Genomic DNA, 18,633 nt, shown 5'->3' with positions numbered 1-18,633 from the left:
GCACAGAAAGAGGAGTTGTGAAACTGGGGGATTGGAGAGGGCAGCTTTTGAGGGAGGCAGGCAGTGGGTTAAGATTCAGCATTAAAAAAGCAGCATTTGGTAGAAATATTGCGGCGTTCTTTCAGCAAATCGCAGCATGCCTATTCATGTAGAAATTCAGGATTTGCTGTGCTCAGGAAGAGGAGCAGTCGAGGCCAATTCCCTCCACCCCCCCTCATAATCAGCAACTATCAAGAGGCTCGGAGTTCGGTGAAGTCCGGGTGTGTTCAACTTTCACACACCAGGGATGTGAGGAGCCGCAGAACCTCACGCAGCCACAGTGCAAGGGCTGAGCTTCTCGGGGACATGTGCTGTGGACATGGGTGTCGCTGTCTGCAGCACCCGAGAAACATGTCACTCCCACTTCCAGCCAGCGGGGTGCTGCACTGCCGCGGTGGAACCTTCGCACGGTCCGGAGGTCTCTGTGAAGGTAAGGAGTTACGTTTTATCTTTATAGATATAGGGAGAAAGAGGGACGGTGCTTTTCAACAAGCTCTGAATGCAGGGCATCCAGTGCGTGACTGGTATCTCAAAACATGCTGGTTGGAAACATTTGTTTAAAGCGTTTAGTATTCTGTTCATGAGGGGGAGAAAGTCAGCTTGCTCCCAGCCCCATGTCAACAGGGGAAAGGATCTAAACTCTTGTTCAGTGCAGTGCCTGGTAAATGCATAGATGCTAAACAAAAATCATTTCAAAGGGCGCTTTGGTGCTTAGTCGGATGATTTACATTAAAGTGTAACAACTTGTGATTATTCATACCAATTTGGGAGTAAACTGTCCGGGTCTTTTATTCATTCATGGGGTGTGGGCGCTATAAGCAAGGTAAGCATTCAGCGCGCCTCCCTTCTTGAATCACTGCAGCCCAGATGGATTGTAGACTTTGGAAAGACTGAGGGGGCTCACTAGGCCCTTTCAGAGGGAAGTTAAGAGTCAACCACTTTGGGTTTGGAATCACCTGTAGGCCAGACCAGGTTAGGATGGCAGATTTCCTTTCCTACAGTTAATCCATTAGTGTTTTATTGACAATACAGTAGCCATTGCCAATACTAGCTTGTTATTCAGAATTATTTAATGAACTGAATTTACCCCCAACTGGCATGATGGAAATTTAACTCATCCCTCTGGATTATCCCACTCATAAATATATAACAACCCTTCTGCCACTGGAAACAGTTTCTCCTTTACTCTATAAAAATCCTTCATGATTTTGAACACCTCGGTTAACTTGCTCTGAACCGTCTCTGTTGTAAAGAGAGCAATCCTGGTTTCTCTAATCTCCCCAGCATAACTGAAGTCCCTCCTCCCGGGATCATCCTCGTAAATCTCCTCTGGATCCTCTCCAGGTTTCAGCAGGGACCTGGTAGAGTCCGTCTGACCAGCCAGAAGTAGGTTGATTCCATCACAGTTTCTGGGGTTAGCCTGTTTTTAGGAACCCTGGCAAGCTTCCACCATTATGGAGATTAATCACTGGGAGCTTTCCATTGAGGTGGAGGGAGGTGGGGCTTAGCATAAATGATTTGAAGACCTTCATGAGCTTAAATTACATCAGAATTATTTCTTCTTAAGAATGCGTATCATTGTTGTAATTTTTGTCAGACACAAGTTTACTGATGAGGAGGTAGAAGCTCTTCTGTGTGAGACCAGGCAGGGGAGGGAGTCAAATGTTTGGCACTGAACTATCACTGCCTTGCAGGCAGCAACAACAGCAGTTATCCAGGGCAATCAGTACCAACCTGACCACCTCAGTGGCAAAACTTTTTAAAATTTATTTGTTCACAGGATGTTGGCATTGCTGGCTAGGCCAGCACTTATTGCTCATCCCTGATTGCCCTTGAGAAGGTGGTGGTGAGCTGCCTTCTTGAACTGCTACAGTCCATGTGGTGTAGGACAGCCACTGCGGTGTTAGGGAGGGAGTTTCAGTATTTTGACCCAGCGACAGTGAAGGAACGGTAATATATTTCCAAGTCAGGATGGTGAGCGACTTGGAGGGGAACTTCCAGGTGGTGGTGTTCCCATGTGTCTGCTGCCCTTGTCCTTCTAGGTGGTAGAATTTGCAGGTTTGGAAGGTGCTATCGAAGGGACCTTGGTGAGTTGCTGCAGTGCATCTTGTAGATGGTACACACTACGGCCACTGTGTGTCAGTAGTGGAGGGAGTGAATGTTGAAGATGGTGGATGGGGTGTCAATCAAACGGACTGCACAGGACAGGTGAGGTAAGACGAGCCAGCCACACTTTGCAAGCATTCAACACACTAGCCATGTTTATTGTATGTACAATGATGTCAATCACACTTTGACTTGAATTATTTACCATCAAGGTTGTGAAATTTACACACCCAACCCTCACCTTGAATGACCCTTAAATCACAGCCTCACATCCATAAGCTTCACATAAATATGTAATTACTCACTGCTTGCACATCATCCCCATTGTGGCCAGAACGCTAATATATGATTTAATTACTGGCTACAGATCTGCTTTACTGCAGCTCACTGACAAGTACAAGTGGTTTGGTGTAATTGGGCCATCTCTCAAGATGGTAACACGTGTGTGACCCCTTGCCAGCTCCCTCCAATCTCTGCCCACATGGCTGAAAAAGTGCAAGGTCAAGCTGCTCATGCAGTCACACAAGTGGTGGAATCATAAATCTTGCAGCACAGGAGGCCATTCGGCCCACTGTGCCTGTACTGGCTTTCTGAAAGCGCTATCCAGTTACTCCCATTGCCCTCCTTTTCCCATAACCCTGCAAATTCCCCCTCAAAGTAATTCTCATTGCAAAGTTATTATTGAATCTGCTTCACCAGCCTTTCAGGAAGTGCATTCCAGATTATAACAGCTTGCTATGTGAAGAACATTACTCCTGGTTCTTTGCTAATTACTTTGAATCTGTCTTCTCTGGTTAGAGGCACGTCTGCCACTGAAAACAGTTTCTCCTTGTTCAATTTACCAAAACCCTTCATGATTCTGAGTTTTTTAAATTCATCCAAGGGATGTGGGCATCGCTGGTTAGGTGAGCATTTGTTGCCTGTCTCTAATTGCCCTTGAGAAGGTGGTGGTGAACTGTCTTTCTTGAACTACTGCAGTCCCTGTGGTGTAGGTACACCCACAGTACTGTTAGGAAGGGTGTTCCAGAATTTTGACCCAGCGACAGTGAAGGAACAGCAATATATTTCGAGGTCGGGATGGTGAGTGACTTGGAGGGGAACTTCCAGGTGGTGGTATTCCCATCTATCTGTTGCCCTTGTCCTTCTAGATGGTAGTGGTTGTGAAACAAAAATACCTGGAAAAACTCAGCAGGTCTGGCAGCATCTGCAGAGAGGAACACAGTTAACATTTCGAATCTGAATGACCCTTCAACAGAACTAGTAAAAATAGAAAAGAGGTGAAATATAAGTTGGTTGGGGGGGGGGTGGTGTGGCGGGGGGGGGGGGGGGGTTGGTGGTTTTGGTGGTGGTGAGGGAGACAAGAAGAGCTGGATAGGGGGACAGTGATAGGTGGAGACAACCAAAAGATGTCACAGACAAAAGGACAAAGAGGTGTTGAAGGTGGTGATATTATCTAAACGAATGTGTTAATTAAGGGTAGAAAGCAGAACAAGCAAGGTACAGTTAGCCCCGGTGGGGGTGGCGTGGGGGAAAGGGATCGAAATAGGCTAAAAGGTAGAGATAAAACAATGGATGGAAATACATTTAAAAATAATGGAAATAGGTGGGAAAAGAAAAATCTATATAAATTATTGGAAAAAACAAAAAGGAGGGGGAAAATCGGAAAGGGGGTGGGGATGGAGGAGAGAGTTCATGATCTAAAATTGTTGAACTCAATATTTAGTCTGGAAGGCTGTAAAGTGTTGGAAGATGAGGTGCTGTTCCTCCAATTTGCGTCGAGCTTCACTGGAACAATGCAGCAGGCCAAGGACGGACATGTGGGCATGAGAGCAGGGTGGAGTGTTAAAATGGCAAGCGACAGGGAGGTCTGGGTAATGCTTGCAGACAGACTGAAGGTGTTCTGCAAAGCGGTCACCCAGTCTGCGTTTGGTCTCTCCAGTGTAAAGGAAACTGCATTGGGAGCAATGAATGCAGTAGACTAAGTTGAGGGAAGTGCAAGTGAAATGCTGCTTCACTTGAAAGGAATGTTTGGGCCCTTAGACGGTGAGGAGAGAGGAAGTAAAGGGGCAGGAGTTGCACCTTCTGCAGTTGCATGGGAAGGTGCCATGGGAGGGGGTTGAGGTGTAGGGTGTGATGGAGGAGTGGACCAGGGTGTCTTGGAGGGAACGATCCCTGTGAAATGCCGCCGGGGGGGTGGTGAAGGGAAGATGTGTTTGGTGGTGGCATTATGTTGGAGTTGGCGGAAATGGAGGAGGATGATCCTTTGAATGTGGAGGCTGGTGGGGTGATAAGTGAGGACAAGGGGGACCCTATCATGTTTCTGGGAGGGAGAAGAAGGTGTGAGGGCGGATGCGCGGGTGATGGGCCGGACACAGTTGAGGGCCCTCCACCATGGGTGGAAAACCTCGGTTAAGGAAGAAGGAGGACATATCAGAGGAACTGTTTTTGAAAGTAGCATCATCAGAACAGATGCGACGGAGGCGAAGGAATTGAGAGAATGGGATGGAGTCCTTACAGGAAGCGGGGTGTGAGGAGCTGTAGTCGAGGTAGCTGTGGGAGTCGCTAGGCTTGTAATAGATATTGGTGGACAGTCTATCACCAGAAATTGAAACAGAGAGGTCAAGGAAGGGAAGGGATGTGTCAGAGAAGGACCATGTGAAAATGATGAAGGGGTGGAAATTGGAAGCAAAGTTAATAAATTTCTCCAGGTCCAGATGAGAGCATGAAGCAGCACCGAAGTAATCATCGATGTACCGGAGAAAGAGTTGTGGGAGGGGGCCGGAGTAGGACTGGAACAAGGAATCCAAAACAAAAACAGAGTTACCTGGAAAAACTCAGCAGATCTGGCAGCATCGGCGGAGAAGAAAACAGTTCTGTCGAAGGGTCATGAGGACTCGAAACGTCAACTCTTTTCTTCTCCGCCAATGCTGCCAGACCTGCTGAGTTTTTCCAGGTAATTCTGTTTTTGTTTTGGATTTCCAGCATCCGCAGTTTTTTGTTCCACATACCCCATAAAGAGACAGGCATAGCTGGGGCCCATGCGGGTACCCATAGCCACACCTTTTATTTGGAGGAAGTGAGAGGAGTTAAAGGAGAAATTGTTCAGTGTGAGAACAAGTTCAGCCTTGGAAGGTACTATCTAAGGAGGTTTGGTGAATGGCTGCAGTGCATCTTGTAGATAGTACACGCTGCTGCTACTGTGCAGCAATGGTGGAGGGCGTGAATGTTTATGAATGTGGTGCCAATCAAGTGGGCTGCTTTGTCCTGGATGGTGCCAAGCTTCTTGAGTATTATGGGAGCTGCACTCATCCAGGCAAGTGGGGAGTATTTCATCACAATTCTTACTTGTGTCTTGTAGATAGTGGACAGGCTTTGGGGAGTCAGGAGGCGAGTTACTTGTCACAGGATTCCTAGCCTCTAACCTGCTCTTGTAGCCACAGTATTTATATGGCTAGTCCAGTTCAGTTTCTGGTCAATGGTAGCACACAGGATGTTGATCTTGGGGGATTCAGTGATGGTAATGCCATTGAACCTCAAGGGGCAATGGTCAGATTCTCTCTTTTTGGGATGATTATTGCCTGGTATTTGTGTGGTGTGAATGTTACTTGCCACTTGTCAGCCCAAGGCTGGATATTGTCCAGGTCTTGCTGCATTTGCACATGGACTGCTTCAGTATCTGAGGAGTTGCAAATGGTGCTGAATGTTGTGCAATCATTAGCGAACATCCCCACTTCTGATCTTATGATAAGACCATAAGACTTAGGAGCAGAAGTATGCCATTTGGCCCATCGAGTCTGCTCCACCACTCAATGAGATCATGGCTGACATGATTATCCTCAACTCCATTTTCCTGCCTTTTCCCCATAGCCCTTAATTCCCTTACTGATTAAAAATCTGTCTATCTCAGTCTTGAATATACTTGACGATCCAGCCTCTATAGCCCTCTGTTGTAAAGAATTCCACAGATTGACTACCCTGTGAGAGAAGAAATCCCTCCTCATCTCTGTCTTAAATGGGTGACCCATTTAACCACTCTGAGGTTATGCCCTTTGGTCCTAGACTCTTCCACAAGGGGAAACGCCCTCTCAGCATCTACCCTGTCAAGTCCCCTAAGAATCTTATTTGTTTCAATAATTTGTTTCAATAAGGTTGCCTCTCATTCTTCTAAACTCCAATGAGTACAGGCCCAACCTACTCAACCTCTCCTCACAAGAAAATTCCTCCATCCCTGGGATCAACTCAGTGAACCTTCTGTGGGCTGTCTCCAATGCCAGTATATCTTTCCTTAGATAAGGGGACCAAAGCTTTTCACAGTATTCCAGGTGTGGTCTAACTAGTGCCTTGTATAGTTTTAGCAAGACTTCCCTACCTTTATACTTCATTCCCTTTGAAATAAAGGTTAACATTCCATTTGCCTTCCCTATTACTTGCTGAACTTGTTTGCTAGCTTTTTGGGATTCATGCACAAGGACTCCCAAATCCCTCTGTGCTGCAGCTTTCTGCAGTCTTTCTTCATTTAAGTAATATTCAGCTCCTCTATTCTTCCTGCCAAAGTGCATAACCTCACACTTTCCCACATTATATTCCATCTGCCACGTTTTTGCCCACTCACTTAACCTGTCTATATCCCTCTGTAGACTCTGTGTCATCCTCACCACTTGCCTTCCCACCTATTTTTGTGTCGCCTGCAAACTTGGCGATAGTACCTTGGGATGTTTCCAATCTAAAAGATACCATATAAGTTATTAAAAGACTTTTTAAAAAATGAGGGGGAACTAGATAGGGGTATTGTTATTTTTATAATGTCCATGAATATATCGTTGACCCTGAGGACTAGCAGTTTTCATGGCCTAATGGTTTCTTCCCATTCCACATTTTATATACTCAATCTTGTGCAATAAATATGAGACTATCTGGTCATTATCATATTGCTCTGTATAGGAGCTTGCTGTACGCAAATTGGCTGCCATGATTGCACCTCAAAATGTGGTGCTCTTGTTGTGAAGAAGTTTGGAATTTGCCGAGGTTGTGAAAGACACGGTATAAATACAAATCTGTCTTACTTTGGAAAGGTCATTGAAGTGGACAACAGAGGCAAGTTGTTATTCAAGGGATAGGGTGAGAAGGTGAGCGGGAAAATTTGGGATCCATCAGTTGGCACCTGTTGTGCCAATGAGCACTTTTTGTGAAATTACTTTTTGTCACATAGAATCAGATGGAGGCCATTCAGCCCCTCAAGCCTGTTCTGCTGTTCTATTGGATCATGGCTGATCTGTCTCTTAACTCCACCTATACACCTTGATTCTGTAACCTCTTATACACTTGCCAAACAAAGATATTTACTGAGACAAGCCTCGTTAAACAAGTTCCTCTTTCTAGGCATGGCTCTGGATTCATTTTTTTAAGAGTAAATTTTAAAGGGATACTGTTTAAAGAGAAAAAAAACTTGAAGCCGTTTTTTTTTTTTCCCCAATCACCTATCTGTCAGACACGAAGGTCTTGTGGCATGTCTACCTCTGGGTCAGAAGCTTGAGGCTCAAGTCCAATTCCAGGATGTGATGGCCACTGAAGGTGCATTTATAATACAGCCAAACAGGTTGATTATCAGCCTGTAAATCCTTCCGATACGCCTGATGGCAGGCGGTAAGAGCAGGAGAGCTTCCTAGTCAGCCACCCTGCTGAAGGCAATAGCAAACCACTTTGGTGCTTCGCCAAGTATAATCAGGGACCAGTCCAGTGGACGTCTATGGTTGGAAACGCCCTCTTAGGGACATGGTGCCCGGAGGAGGAGGATCTGCTGGACACAAGGCTAACATGCTCTACATCATTGCGTTGTGTTCAGCAATAAAAGGCTCATCAAACAATTAATTAAGAGGTTGGCCCTTTAACAAGGAAGAGATCAAACCAGAAGTTGCCTTGGCAAATCCAAACCTGCACAGTACATGGAAGGTGTACCACTTGCGATCAAGTGAAAGGTCCTGCTGGAAACAGATTCAATAATAACTTTCAAAAGGTAATTCGCAAGATACTCAATGGGCAAGAATTTGGCCGGGCTATGGGGGAAAGAGCAGAGTGAGTGGGACTAGTTGGATAGCTCTGTCAAAGCGATGGCACAGGCACGATGGGCTGGCCTCCCTCAGTGCTGTAATTCCATACTTATGTGACTGTGAGGACACAAGGCAGGCAGACAACATGGGTAATTTGCCAACTGATGAAGATGTGGAACCAATTTCCTGCTTATCATGTGTCTCTCGTGCTTTCGCGGAGAGAGGAGAGGCGGGGGAGAGTGAGATTAGGAATGGTGGACGGTCGAAGGAAGCTGTCCCCTTCTCCTCCTGGAACTGCTAAACGCGGGAGTGTTTGATGGACAGCTGCGGGGCGGGATGAGCCAAGTTCCTCTGCTGGGCTGCATTTAAAAATAATCCGCTGCTCCTCACACTTCTGCAGCGCAGCCGGGGGTCTGACCCTATCAGCAAAAAACAAATCATTGGGACGAAGGCGCGAGTGAGACCTGAGGCAAATTTTCAGTTAGGTACAAGAACTTCACTGTTCCCACCTCCCCGGGTGTGACTCCTCTTGTTAACGTACTGGATTCAAGGTCAGTGCAATGTAGGAACTTTGAAAATAAAATCTGCAAACTGCTGCATTGTAAAATCGATGCCAAATAGCAAGTGCCTCGCCACTGTATAAGCATGGGCTTACAAAGCATTCAGACTGCCTGCAGTTCTCTCTCTGTTTCGGTTTGCATGTTTACAGAATAGCCTAAGCAGCTTTTTTTGGACCCGTAATGCTGCAGATTTGCAAATGGTGCGTTAAAGTGACTTATCAATGGCGAGGGGGAAACTCGCCCGCAAATTATTCGGGGGCGAGTTTCGAACCGTGCACCCCCCCCCCCCCCCCAAGGCTATTTGAGTGTCGCTGCAGCTGGCGAGAGACGTTGCAGTCTCTTAAAATAGGCAAAGGCACTGACTCTGCTGTTTCCACCCCCCCCAACTTCGACTACCTGGCCATTCGTTTCCACTGCAGCAACCCCCCCAGCTTTATTCCATTCAAAAGTTCCAAAATGTACCGTATCGATTTGGCCATACTTAAATAATAAGCCAACCACAAATTCTTCTTAAAAACAAGATTCGACTTGGGTCAGTGAGAGAGATGCTCATTGGAGTTTAGAAGAGGGAGACATGACCTTGCTGAATCATCTAAGATCCTGAGGGGATTTGACAGGGTGGATGCTGACAGGATGTTTCCCCGGGTGGGGGAAATCTAGGACTAGGGGCCACAGTTTAAAAATAAGGGGTCTCCCATTTAAGATGGCAATGAGGAGGAATTTCTTGGAATTGCCTCCACAGAGAGCAGTGGAGTCTAGACCAATGACTATATCCAAGGCTGAGTTGGACAGATTTTTAATCGACAAAGGGGGTCGAGGGTTATAGGGGGAGGGGGTGCAGACAGGAGAGTGGAGTTGAGACCACAGTCGGATCAACTATGATCTCATTGAATGCTGGAGCAGGTTTGATGGGCTGAATGGCCTACTCCTGTCCTATTTCTTATGTCCTTACGATCAAGAATCATTGATAATTGCTGTGTGAAGGAAAGGTTTTTTTTTCCTCGAATATGAATGATCAGCTTTCTAAATATTTGAATGACTTTTCAGGACCCCAGGATGTCTCGGAGAGCTTTGTGCATAATGCAGTCCTGCTTGAAGTGTAACCGTTGTCATAATGTAGAAAACGTGCAGTCAAATTTGTGCACAGCAAGATCCCACAGTCAGCGGTGTGGCGATGACCAGTTTGGCTGAGGGATAAACATTGGCCAGGACAGTACCCTGCTTTTCTTCGAAATAGTGCCTTGAGATCTTTTACACCCACCTGAGAGGGAAGATGGGGCCCTGGTTTAATGTCTCCTCCAAAAGGCCTCCAACAGTGCGGCACTCCCTCAGTACTGCATTGGAGTGCTAATCTAAAGTTTTGTGCCTAAGCTTCCTGGAGTGGGATTTGGAATTAGTGATGTCTTTGACTGTGGACCCACCCCACAAGAGTGCAGGAAAGCCCCAGATTTGATCACTGCTAAATGATCTCTGACAAGTTAGTGCACTTGCTGTGAATATTCCTGGGCTAGGCAGGGGTAGTTTTTTTTAATTATTTGTTCATGGAATGTGGTTGTCACTGCGTAGGCCAGCATTTGTTGCCCATCTCTAATTGCCCTTGACCTGAGTGGCTTTGCTTGCCTGGGCCATTTCAGAGGGCAGTTAAGAGTCAACTTCAACAGTGTGATTCTGGAGGCACATGTAGACCAGACCAGGTAAAGATGGCAGATTTCCTTCCCTAAATGGTATGAGTGATCTAGATGGGTATCTGCGACAGTCGACAGTGGTTTCATGGTCATCATCAGACTTTTTTATTGAATTCAAATTTCACCATCTGATCTGCTGCAGTGGGATTTGAATTCAGTTCCCCAGAGCATTACCCTGGGTCTCTGGAATACTAGTCCAGTGACAATACCACTATACCACCGCCTCCCCCGCTTTATAACTGTCCAGCTATCCAGCTGAAGAATGTGCAGACGTACCGACGTTCCGGGAAGGAGCTCATGTGAGGAATAGCTATGCAGATGAAGCTACCCATTACTGGTGTCATGTAACAAATCTGTTTTGCTCCTCGCTTCAGTAGATTTTCTGGGTTGCTTGTTTGGCACTGTTGCAAGTCCAGTGCCTACAGTAACTACTACATTACCATATTTATAAAAGGCTGTTCAGTCAGTAACTAAACTTTGTTATTCAGTTCTTGGAATAACTTCAGCTATTTTTGGTGGCAGCTTTCCACCTCGTAAGACGATGGTCTGCACTGTGGTGGTCCATGTTGCGCATCGCCCGCTGTGACTCAGGAGTCCCACTCTGGCATAGCAGTCTCTGCCGTATTTGCTGCAGAGGAGGACAGTGTGCTGGGAAGGTGCACGATTTGCTGGCCTCTTTACTCTGGGAAACTCTTCTCAGCCAGCTGAACTTTTTTGTTTCTGCCCTTTCAGTTAGCATCCATCAGTGGCCATCAGCGACTGTCTCCCAGTTATCAGTATCAATGTCTGCCATCTTCATATGTTGCTTGCAGGTATCCTTATAGCGAAGGTATAGACGCCCAGGAGATCATCATCGTACAGAAGGTCTTTGGGTACACGGCTGTCATCCATCTGATGAATATGGCTGATCCAGCACAAGCATCATTGGTTTAGCAATGAATGTATGCTGATGGAAGTTGCACACTCCAGAACCTCTGACTTGGTGACCTTGTCCTGTCAGAGATGTCGTGGATATATCTGAGACAGTGAAGGTGGAAACTGTTCAGCCTCTTCTCCTGCCTGGAGTGTCTTGTCCAGGTCTCACCACCTTGGAGGTGTGCACTGAGGATGCAGGCTTGGTAGACTCACAGTTTGGTGTTCTCAGTCATGCTGCTGCTGTCCCACACTCTCTTACTCAGAGTGGACAGAACAGCCGCAGCTTTAGCGACGCGTGTGTTGATTTCAGCATCAAGTGACAGATTGGAGCCGAGGTATGTGAAGCTGTCAACAATCTCCAGTGTCACATTGTCAATGCTGGTAGGTGGCGATGTGGCAACATCCTTTGTCTTCCTGATGCTGACGGTCAAACCAAACTCTACACAGGGGTGAGAGAGTCTGTCCATGTGCTGTTGAAGGTGTTCCTCGGTGTGGAAACCTAATGCAGCATCATCAGTGTAGAGCAACTCTCTGAAGTGGACTTGGCGCACCTTCATCTTGGATGTTGGGTGAGAAAGGCTGAACCATTTTCTGTCAGTCTGGTATGTTAGTAGACACCCTCTAGATGACCTGAAGGCATATGACAGCAGCAAAAAGAAGAACATGCCAAAGAGTGTTGGTGCCAGAATACATCCCTGTTTGATGCCACAGCGGATCTCAAAGGGTCCCGGTGTTGTCCTGTCATAGCTGACCTTACCCATCATGTTGTCATGGAAAGAGGACATCACATTCCACACATGAAAGAGCAGCTTCAGCTTCACATCCTGGGGCACTGGCCCCCTCCCTCCAGCAGAGGCAGCGAAGTTTGTGCAGATGCTGCTGGAGTGCCAGTTTCCTATACTTGATGAGTTCAGTGGGTATAGTATCAGCATCTGCAGCTTTGCCTGTGACAGCGAGTCAACAGCTTTACTAAGCTTCTCCACTGTAGGTTCGATATCCAGCTCTGCCATGACAGGCAGGCTTTCTATGGTGTCTGGAGCTTCCTCAGTGACTGAGTTCTCCCTGGAGTACAGCTCAATGTGGTGTCTCACCCATCTCTGTAACTGTTCATTTGCAGTCAATAATAACCTCTCCTGTCTTTGTGTTCAATGGAGCCGATTTCTTTGCTGATGGACTTGCTGCCTTTTTGATCCTTTCACACATGCCCCTGACATTCCATGTGTCGAAGGACATCTGGATATTCTGAGTTTTAACTAGTAGGCATTGGCGCACTGCCTAGAGTTTGTTGGACTTTATTTCGAGCGGCTCTTACTGCACTCAGAGACTTCTCGCTCCAACCTCTTTTGTCAGACCACTTGACTTCAATGACAGGCTCCATCACAGTGAAGTTAGCCCTGAACCAGTCAGCATCTTTCCGCTCTTGCTTCCCATGTGTTGACAGTGTGGTATGGTAGCTGTTGTCTCGAAGTATGTTCCATTTTGCTTCTAAATTCTGTGTGGGAGAATGCCTGAGAGTGCCTGTTCAATTGAGTTGAGGAACCCTTGGTTTTTATCAGGGTAGGCAGTATGGCTGATGTTGATACGAGGGGAGCATTTCTGCTTTGAATGAAAAGGCCCCAAGGGTTGTATCCTAACCCTGGTGCACACCAAGGTGTGATCTGTATCGCAGCCAGTGTTGTGATGCATGTTCAGAGAATCACGCCTGGTGATAATCAGATCCAGCTGATCTTGGATGTCTCCAGGACACCTTATGGTGTGATTTGTTCTGAAAAGAACATGTACCCTCCGCCCACCTCTCTATCACATTAACTGGCCTTGTTTGAGTTGAGAGGCGGATGGAGGGAACATGTTCTGAACCATTTGTGGGAGGGTTTCTATCATTGAGAGTAGTGAGTTCCTTACAGCAAAGTCCACACCTTGCTCACATTTCCCCTGAACTTTTCCCAGCCAGTCAAATCCAGGTCAATCACAGTTGTTGACCAGCTGCAAGTTGTCTGTCAATCCCGTGCACACGGTTCTGACGAAGAATTGGCATCTTTCTTCTTTTCATTTGTTTTGCTTGTTTGTCTGGTGTGATGGATTCCAATCGTTTGTTGAGCAGAGACTCTTAAGCTCCAAGCTCCATTGAAGCAGATGGACCCTGATGGGTCAGCACCCTACTAGTTGGGGGCTGGAGTTGGGTAGTGGCTGACCAAGGGTGCATAAAGGTTGGAGACAGTCTGTAGCGCCTGTTCCCTATGTCAGTCGAGTTGAGCTTGTCACTCGTAACTGCTGTCACCCATGTTATGTTAATGCTCTGAAGTGAAACTGGACTGTTCACTCTTTGGCACAAATTTATGGAGATCCTGGCCTGCTGGAACATCAGGCTCCCCCTCTCGACCTCCCTGTTTGAGTCCAAAGGAATGCAAAACACTACGTTTGGCTTGATTTGCAGGAGTTGGCAGAAAGATGGTATATTGAGGCATCAGTCCGTCTTTGGACTACACACCAGATTTTTTTTGTCAGGATTTAGCCTCTTAGCGTTCAACCCTCCTGAGGTATTCACAAGGCAGTGAAGCTATTCACCCGTGGCTGGGAATTTGGTTCATGGGTGCCAGAGGGTGTCCACGTGCTGGTGGACCTGCACACTGCGTGACTGGAGACCACACTTCATCCAGGTTCCTCTGAAGCTTTCGCCTAAGGCTGCGAGGGACTTAGTTTCCGTGTGTCACCATGAGGAGGCAGCGCCGAGGACTTTTCGACAGAGAGGCTGTATACTGTTAGAGAGACACGTTTGGCTCCCTTTTTCACTTTCCTGTTAGCCAGATGCGTGGGCTGAAAATAAGAAGCAAACACACTAGCGGAAAGTTTGCTAACTCTCTTCACCCACACGCTAGACACATCACTTCGATGTATTAGAGACAATAACAATAATTATCTTACTTCGCATCTTTTAAGATGATAAACAGGCTTGGGTACTTCACAGAATCATGAAGAAAAGCTGGACGTTGACCTGAGGATGATGGTGTTGGGGTGAATTGTTAATCTGACTTTGTGTGTGGGGAGTAGTTGCTTAATGGTTATTTTTAAGCATGGTCTTTATTGTTCATCAGAGTCTCAGCATGCATAGGGATGCCAAGCGACACTCTTTCGCTCTCTCTCTCACACACAACCTTCCTTTCTATTCAAAGACGGGTCTAGTAAGGCTCAAAAATTACTGGCTTGCATCCAAATCCCATTGCCCAATTACAGAGTTGCCATGTACCCAGTGTCCCAGTTTGTACAGATATAAGTCAGGAGTGTGATGGAATACTCTGCACTTACCTGGATGGGATCAGCTCCAACAACACTCGAGAAGCTTGATACCATCCAGAACAAAGCAGCCCACGTGATTGGCATCCCATGCACCAACTTAAACATTCAGTCCCTTCGCCATTGACGTGCAATGGCAACAGGGCGTACCATCCAAAAGATGCACCACAGCAACTCACCAAAGCTCCTTTGACAGCACCTTCCAAACCTGGGACCTCTACCACCTAGAAAGTGCATGGGAGCACCACCACCTGAAGTTCCCCTCCAGGCCAGACACCATCCTGACTTGGAAATATATCGCTGTTCCTTTTTTGTTGCTGGGTCAAAATCCTGGAAGTCCCTCCCTAACAGCCCTGTGGATGTATCTACAGCATATGGATTGCAGCTGTTCAAGAAGGTGGTTCACCACCTTCTCAAGGGCAGTTAGGATTGGGCAGCCTCTTTCCCACAAAATAAAAATAAAAAATCTTCTAACCCTTTGTTATCATCTGTTTTGTACTCGGGGGTTATCAGGTGCAGCTGTTACAACACAATGGGCTCCTATCTCCACACTGGCGATATATGGTGTCCTTGTTGGTTAATGGCCATGGAGAGATTAATGGCCCTAGCTGAGATATTAGTCCATTCTGTTTACAACATTCCAACTAAGTTCTGATTAGTCCTGCTTTCTGTACATAGCTCAGCATTATCCCATGTTCTTTCCTGTGACATAGCATCCATTTCTCCCTAACCTACGCACAGGTTATTTCCACCATTTTTATTAATGCATCTGTTTAATACTAAAGAATCACTTCACATGTTCCAACATGATTAATAGTTTGGCCAAGGAAGTGTCTTCAAGGGGAAGAAGGAAATGGAAGAGGTTTGTGGAAGACTTCCAGAGCCTGGTGCCTGGGCAGTTGAAGGCACGGCACCAGTTAAGGGATGAAAGGAAGTAAGGTACACAAAGGGACAATGTGTCAGGCACAGAGAATTTGGTGGTTGTAGGATTGGAGGAGATTACCACAATGGGGTTAAGTTTGAGGTGTTGGAGAGCTGGGAGCTAATATAACTAATATATCCATGCACTGAATTGCAGAAGAGACATTGGAGTAAGATGGTGGTTAACCGGTTCAAAAGCTGCAGAGACATTGAAATGAACGAGGAGGGACAGTTCACCTCAGTTACAGGGAGTGTAGTTCTTAATTTTGGTTGGTGCCATAGCGGTGTCATGGGAGAGACCGAAATTGTAACTGGAGAGATTCGGGTGTAATCGTAGAAGGGATGAGCACGGATCTGAGTGGAGAAAGCAGGGTTCTGGAGAAAAGTGGAGTTGGAGATAAGTTTGTGTTCTATCAGGAGGAAGAGGGGTGATGAGAGGGAAGGGGGGGGGGCGCAGAGAGAGTTTAATGGTGGACATGTGACCAAAAGCATGTTTGAAAAGTTGGGTTTGATGAATGTTTTAAAGCCGGGAGAGCAGTGGAGCAACAGAAACATTTAGCGAGGGAATTCCAAAGACAGTATGGCTGAAGATGCTGACAAGAAGGACAAGCTATCTAAAAAAAAATAGATTTGGAATAAAGATCGCCGATGGGGTTATAATTATTGTGGTGGAATAGCCATGGAGGTGGAGATTTTAAATTCTATGCACTGGATAATGAGGAATTGGCACAGGGCAACCAGGGCAAGCCAGGCAGGCTATAGGACACCGTGACAGGATATATGTGTCTGAAATTTGAACATGTTGATCTTTATGGACGGGAACATTACGGGAGGAATTTAGAATGGAGGCGAGAAAAGTGGGTAAGGCATTCAGTGGCAGTCATGCTGAGGTGGGGTGGAGGGAGACACTATCATGGAGATGGAAGAATGTAGCCTTGATGCGGGTATGGATCAGACACCTGGATTGCAGAGGACTCTGTAGCTAGGGATGAAGGAGCACAGGAGCAGCGGTTGTAGAATAGATCAGGATCTGTTGGAGGCAGTTTTGAGTCTTGTGCGACTTCCCGTCAGGCAAGCAGTCTGGCAGCAAAGAGTTGGTTATGGAATCAAGGGAAGTGGCGAATTGACTGACGCCTGGGTACATGTGGAAGCATATCACAGAGGGTATACCAAACACAAACCAACCAATCCATGACAACTCTCCTGTTTGCAGGCAATGTTGCCAAGGGGTATCCCGTAGATGAGGCATCCATGGTAGGAGAGGCTGGTTGAAAGAAGTTTTGAATTCCATGGAAGGATTACATTAATGAGGATTATATCCCCTGGAATTTGAAGGTTGGTTTGGGGGGGGTGCGGTGATTGGATGGACATTATCGAGGTATTAAGGGGAATCTATGAAGTGGGTAGAGAGACAGTTTGCACTGGTTATGGAGTATGGAACTAGGGGATACAGCCTTGGAATTGGAACCAGATCTTTCCAGGGTGAACTTGAGAGACTCTTCTATATGCAAAGCAGTTTGGAACTCTATTCTGCAAGTGGCAGTTAATTGCCGATTATTAGGTCATTTGTTAACTTTGAATCTAAGATTGATAGATATTTATTAACCAGGAGTATTAAAGCTATGGTTCTAAAGCTGTGATTCGTGAATCAGGGCTGGCCTTGTGGGTAGGTGAGTCTCCCATGGTCAAGAGCAGGCGAGTGAATGATGGAGAGAGGCGTGTGCTCTCTTTTTCCCCCATCCCCAGCCCGTGCTTGTGCTCTCCCATCACTCCTCTTCTGCTTCCTTCAAATCCCTATACCCCCACTGAGGCCCACCTCTGCTATCCAGATTTCTATTCTACCCCCCACCACCCCATCCCAGGATCCTCCCCACAATCCCCAGGTCCTTGCTTTCTATCACCTTTCCTGGGGTCATGTCCCCCCCCCCCCCCCCCCCCCCCCCGCCCCCCTCATCCCATCACCATGGGCTCCTTCTCTCCCTTTTTCTGTGCTCCTATTTTCCAACCCCTTTCCCCAGGTTCCTGCTTCACCCCCCCCCCCCCCTAAATTCCCCCCATCCATCCTTCCCAGGCTCCTACACTCCTCTGTCCTGCCACCCACAATCCTTCCTCCTAGATGGTGGGTTGGGGGCAGGTTACATGGTTACTAATCCACTTGAAAGGAGTCCTTCAACCAAAGATGTTTGAGAACCACTGTGTTGTGTTTTTTTTTAATTCATTCACAGAGTGTGGCAAGCCCATGCCTAATTGCCCTTGAGAAGGTGGTGAGCTGCCTTCATGAACCACTGCAATCCCTGTGGTGTGGATATACCCACAGTGCTGTTAGGGAGGGAGTTCCAGAATTTTGACCCATAAGGGAGCTGGGGTACAGGTGGACACAGGGGTTTGGATTTGGATTACAAATCAGCCATGATTGTGTGGAATGGAGGAACAGGCTTGGGGTTAAATGGTCAACTCCTATTCCTATATTCCATTGTTGAAGATGCACTGGCTGCGTTTTGAACACATTGGAGTGGACGCACACGATGGAGGTTCCACTGAGCTACCTAACATAGGCGAGGCATTGGAGGAGGATGGCTTGGGACATAGTTGCCCACCAAATGCTACAAAGTGGGAGAGGAGGACAAAAGTGGAAACCTCAAAAACATTAACTTGCGATCTTAACCTGGGTAGTCTCAACACTATTGCCAACACCTTTCAGCAAACAATGCCTACAAGGACTAAAACTAAATTCCCATTAAACTGTTAAGATGCTACTTGCGTGATTTTTTAAAACGTTTTTAAAATGTTCATTGGAGGTGGTGGTGAGCAGCCTTCCTGAACCGCTGCAGTCCATGTGATGTAGGTACACCCACAGTGCTGTTAGGGAGGGAGTTCCAGGATTTTGACCCAGCGACAGTGAAGGAACGGTGATATATTTCCAAGTCAGGATGATGAGTGACTTGGAGGGGAACTTCCAGGTGGTGGTGTTCCCATCTGTCTGCTGCCCTTGTCCTTCTAGATGGTAGAGGTCGTGGGTTTGGAAGGTGCCGTCAAAGGAAGCCTTGGTGAGTTGCTGCAGTGCATCTT

At 46.8% G+C, this 18,633-nt stretch overlaps 1 protein-coding gene across 3 annotated transcripts in view; it reads left to right on the top strand.

Annotated features, from left to right (window-relative positions):
* The first annotated feature begins 288 nt into the window (after positions 1 to 288).
* Positions 289 to 18,633, top strand: part of LOC121276215 (protein-cysteine N-palmitoyltransferase HHAT-like protein) — a 69,017-nt gene continuing 50,672 nt past the window's right edge. The window contains exon 1 of one of the 3 annotated variants that reach the window (XM_041184382.1): positions 289 to 469. In XM_041184382.1, coding sequence (XP_041040316.1) covers positions 346 to 469 — 124 coding nt within the window. In that variant the 5' untranslated portion in view covers positions 289 to 345. Of the gene's footprint in view, positions 470 to 8,596; positions 8,744 to 18,633 lie in introns of those variants that run through there. The other 2 variants (XM_041184384.1, XM_041184383.1) reach the window with 2 other exon arrangements.

The sequence above is a fragment of the Carcharodon carcharias genome, chromosome 3, assembly GCF_017639515.1.
Source record: "Carcharodon carcharias isolate sCarCar2 chromosome 3, sCarCar2.pri, whole genome shotgun sequence".
Classification (NCBI taxonomy): domain Eukaryota; kingdom Metazoa; phylum Chordata; class Chondrichthyes; order Lamniformes; family Lamnidae; genus Carcharodon; species Carcharodon carcharias.
The sequence above is the reverse complement of the archived record's forward strand: the minus strand, read 5'-3'. Positions and strand labels throughout refer to the sequence as shown.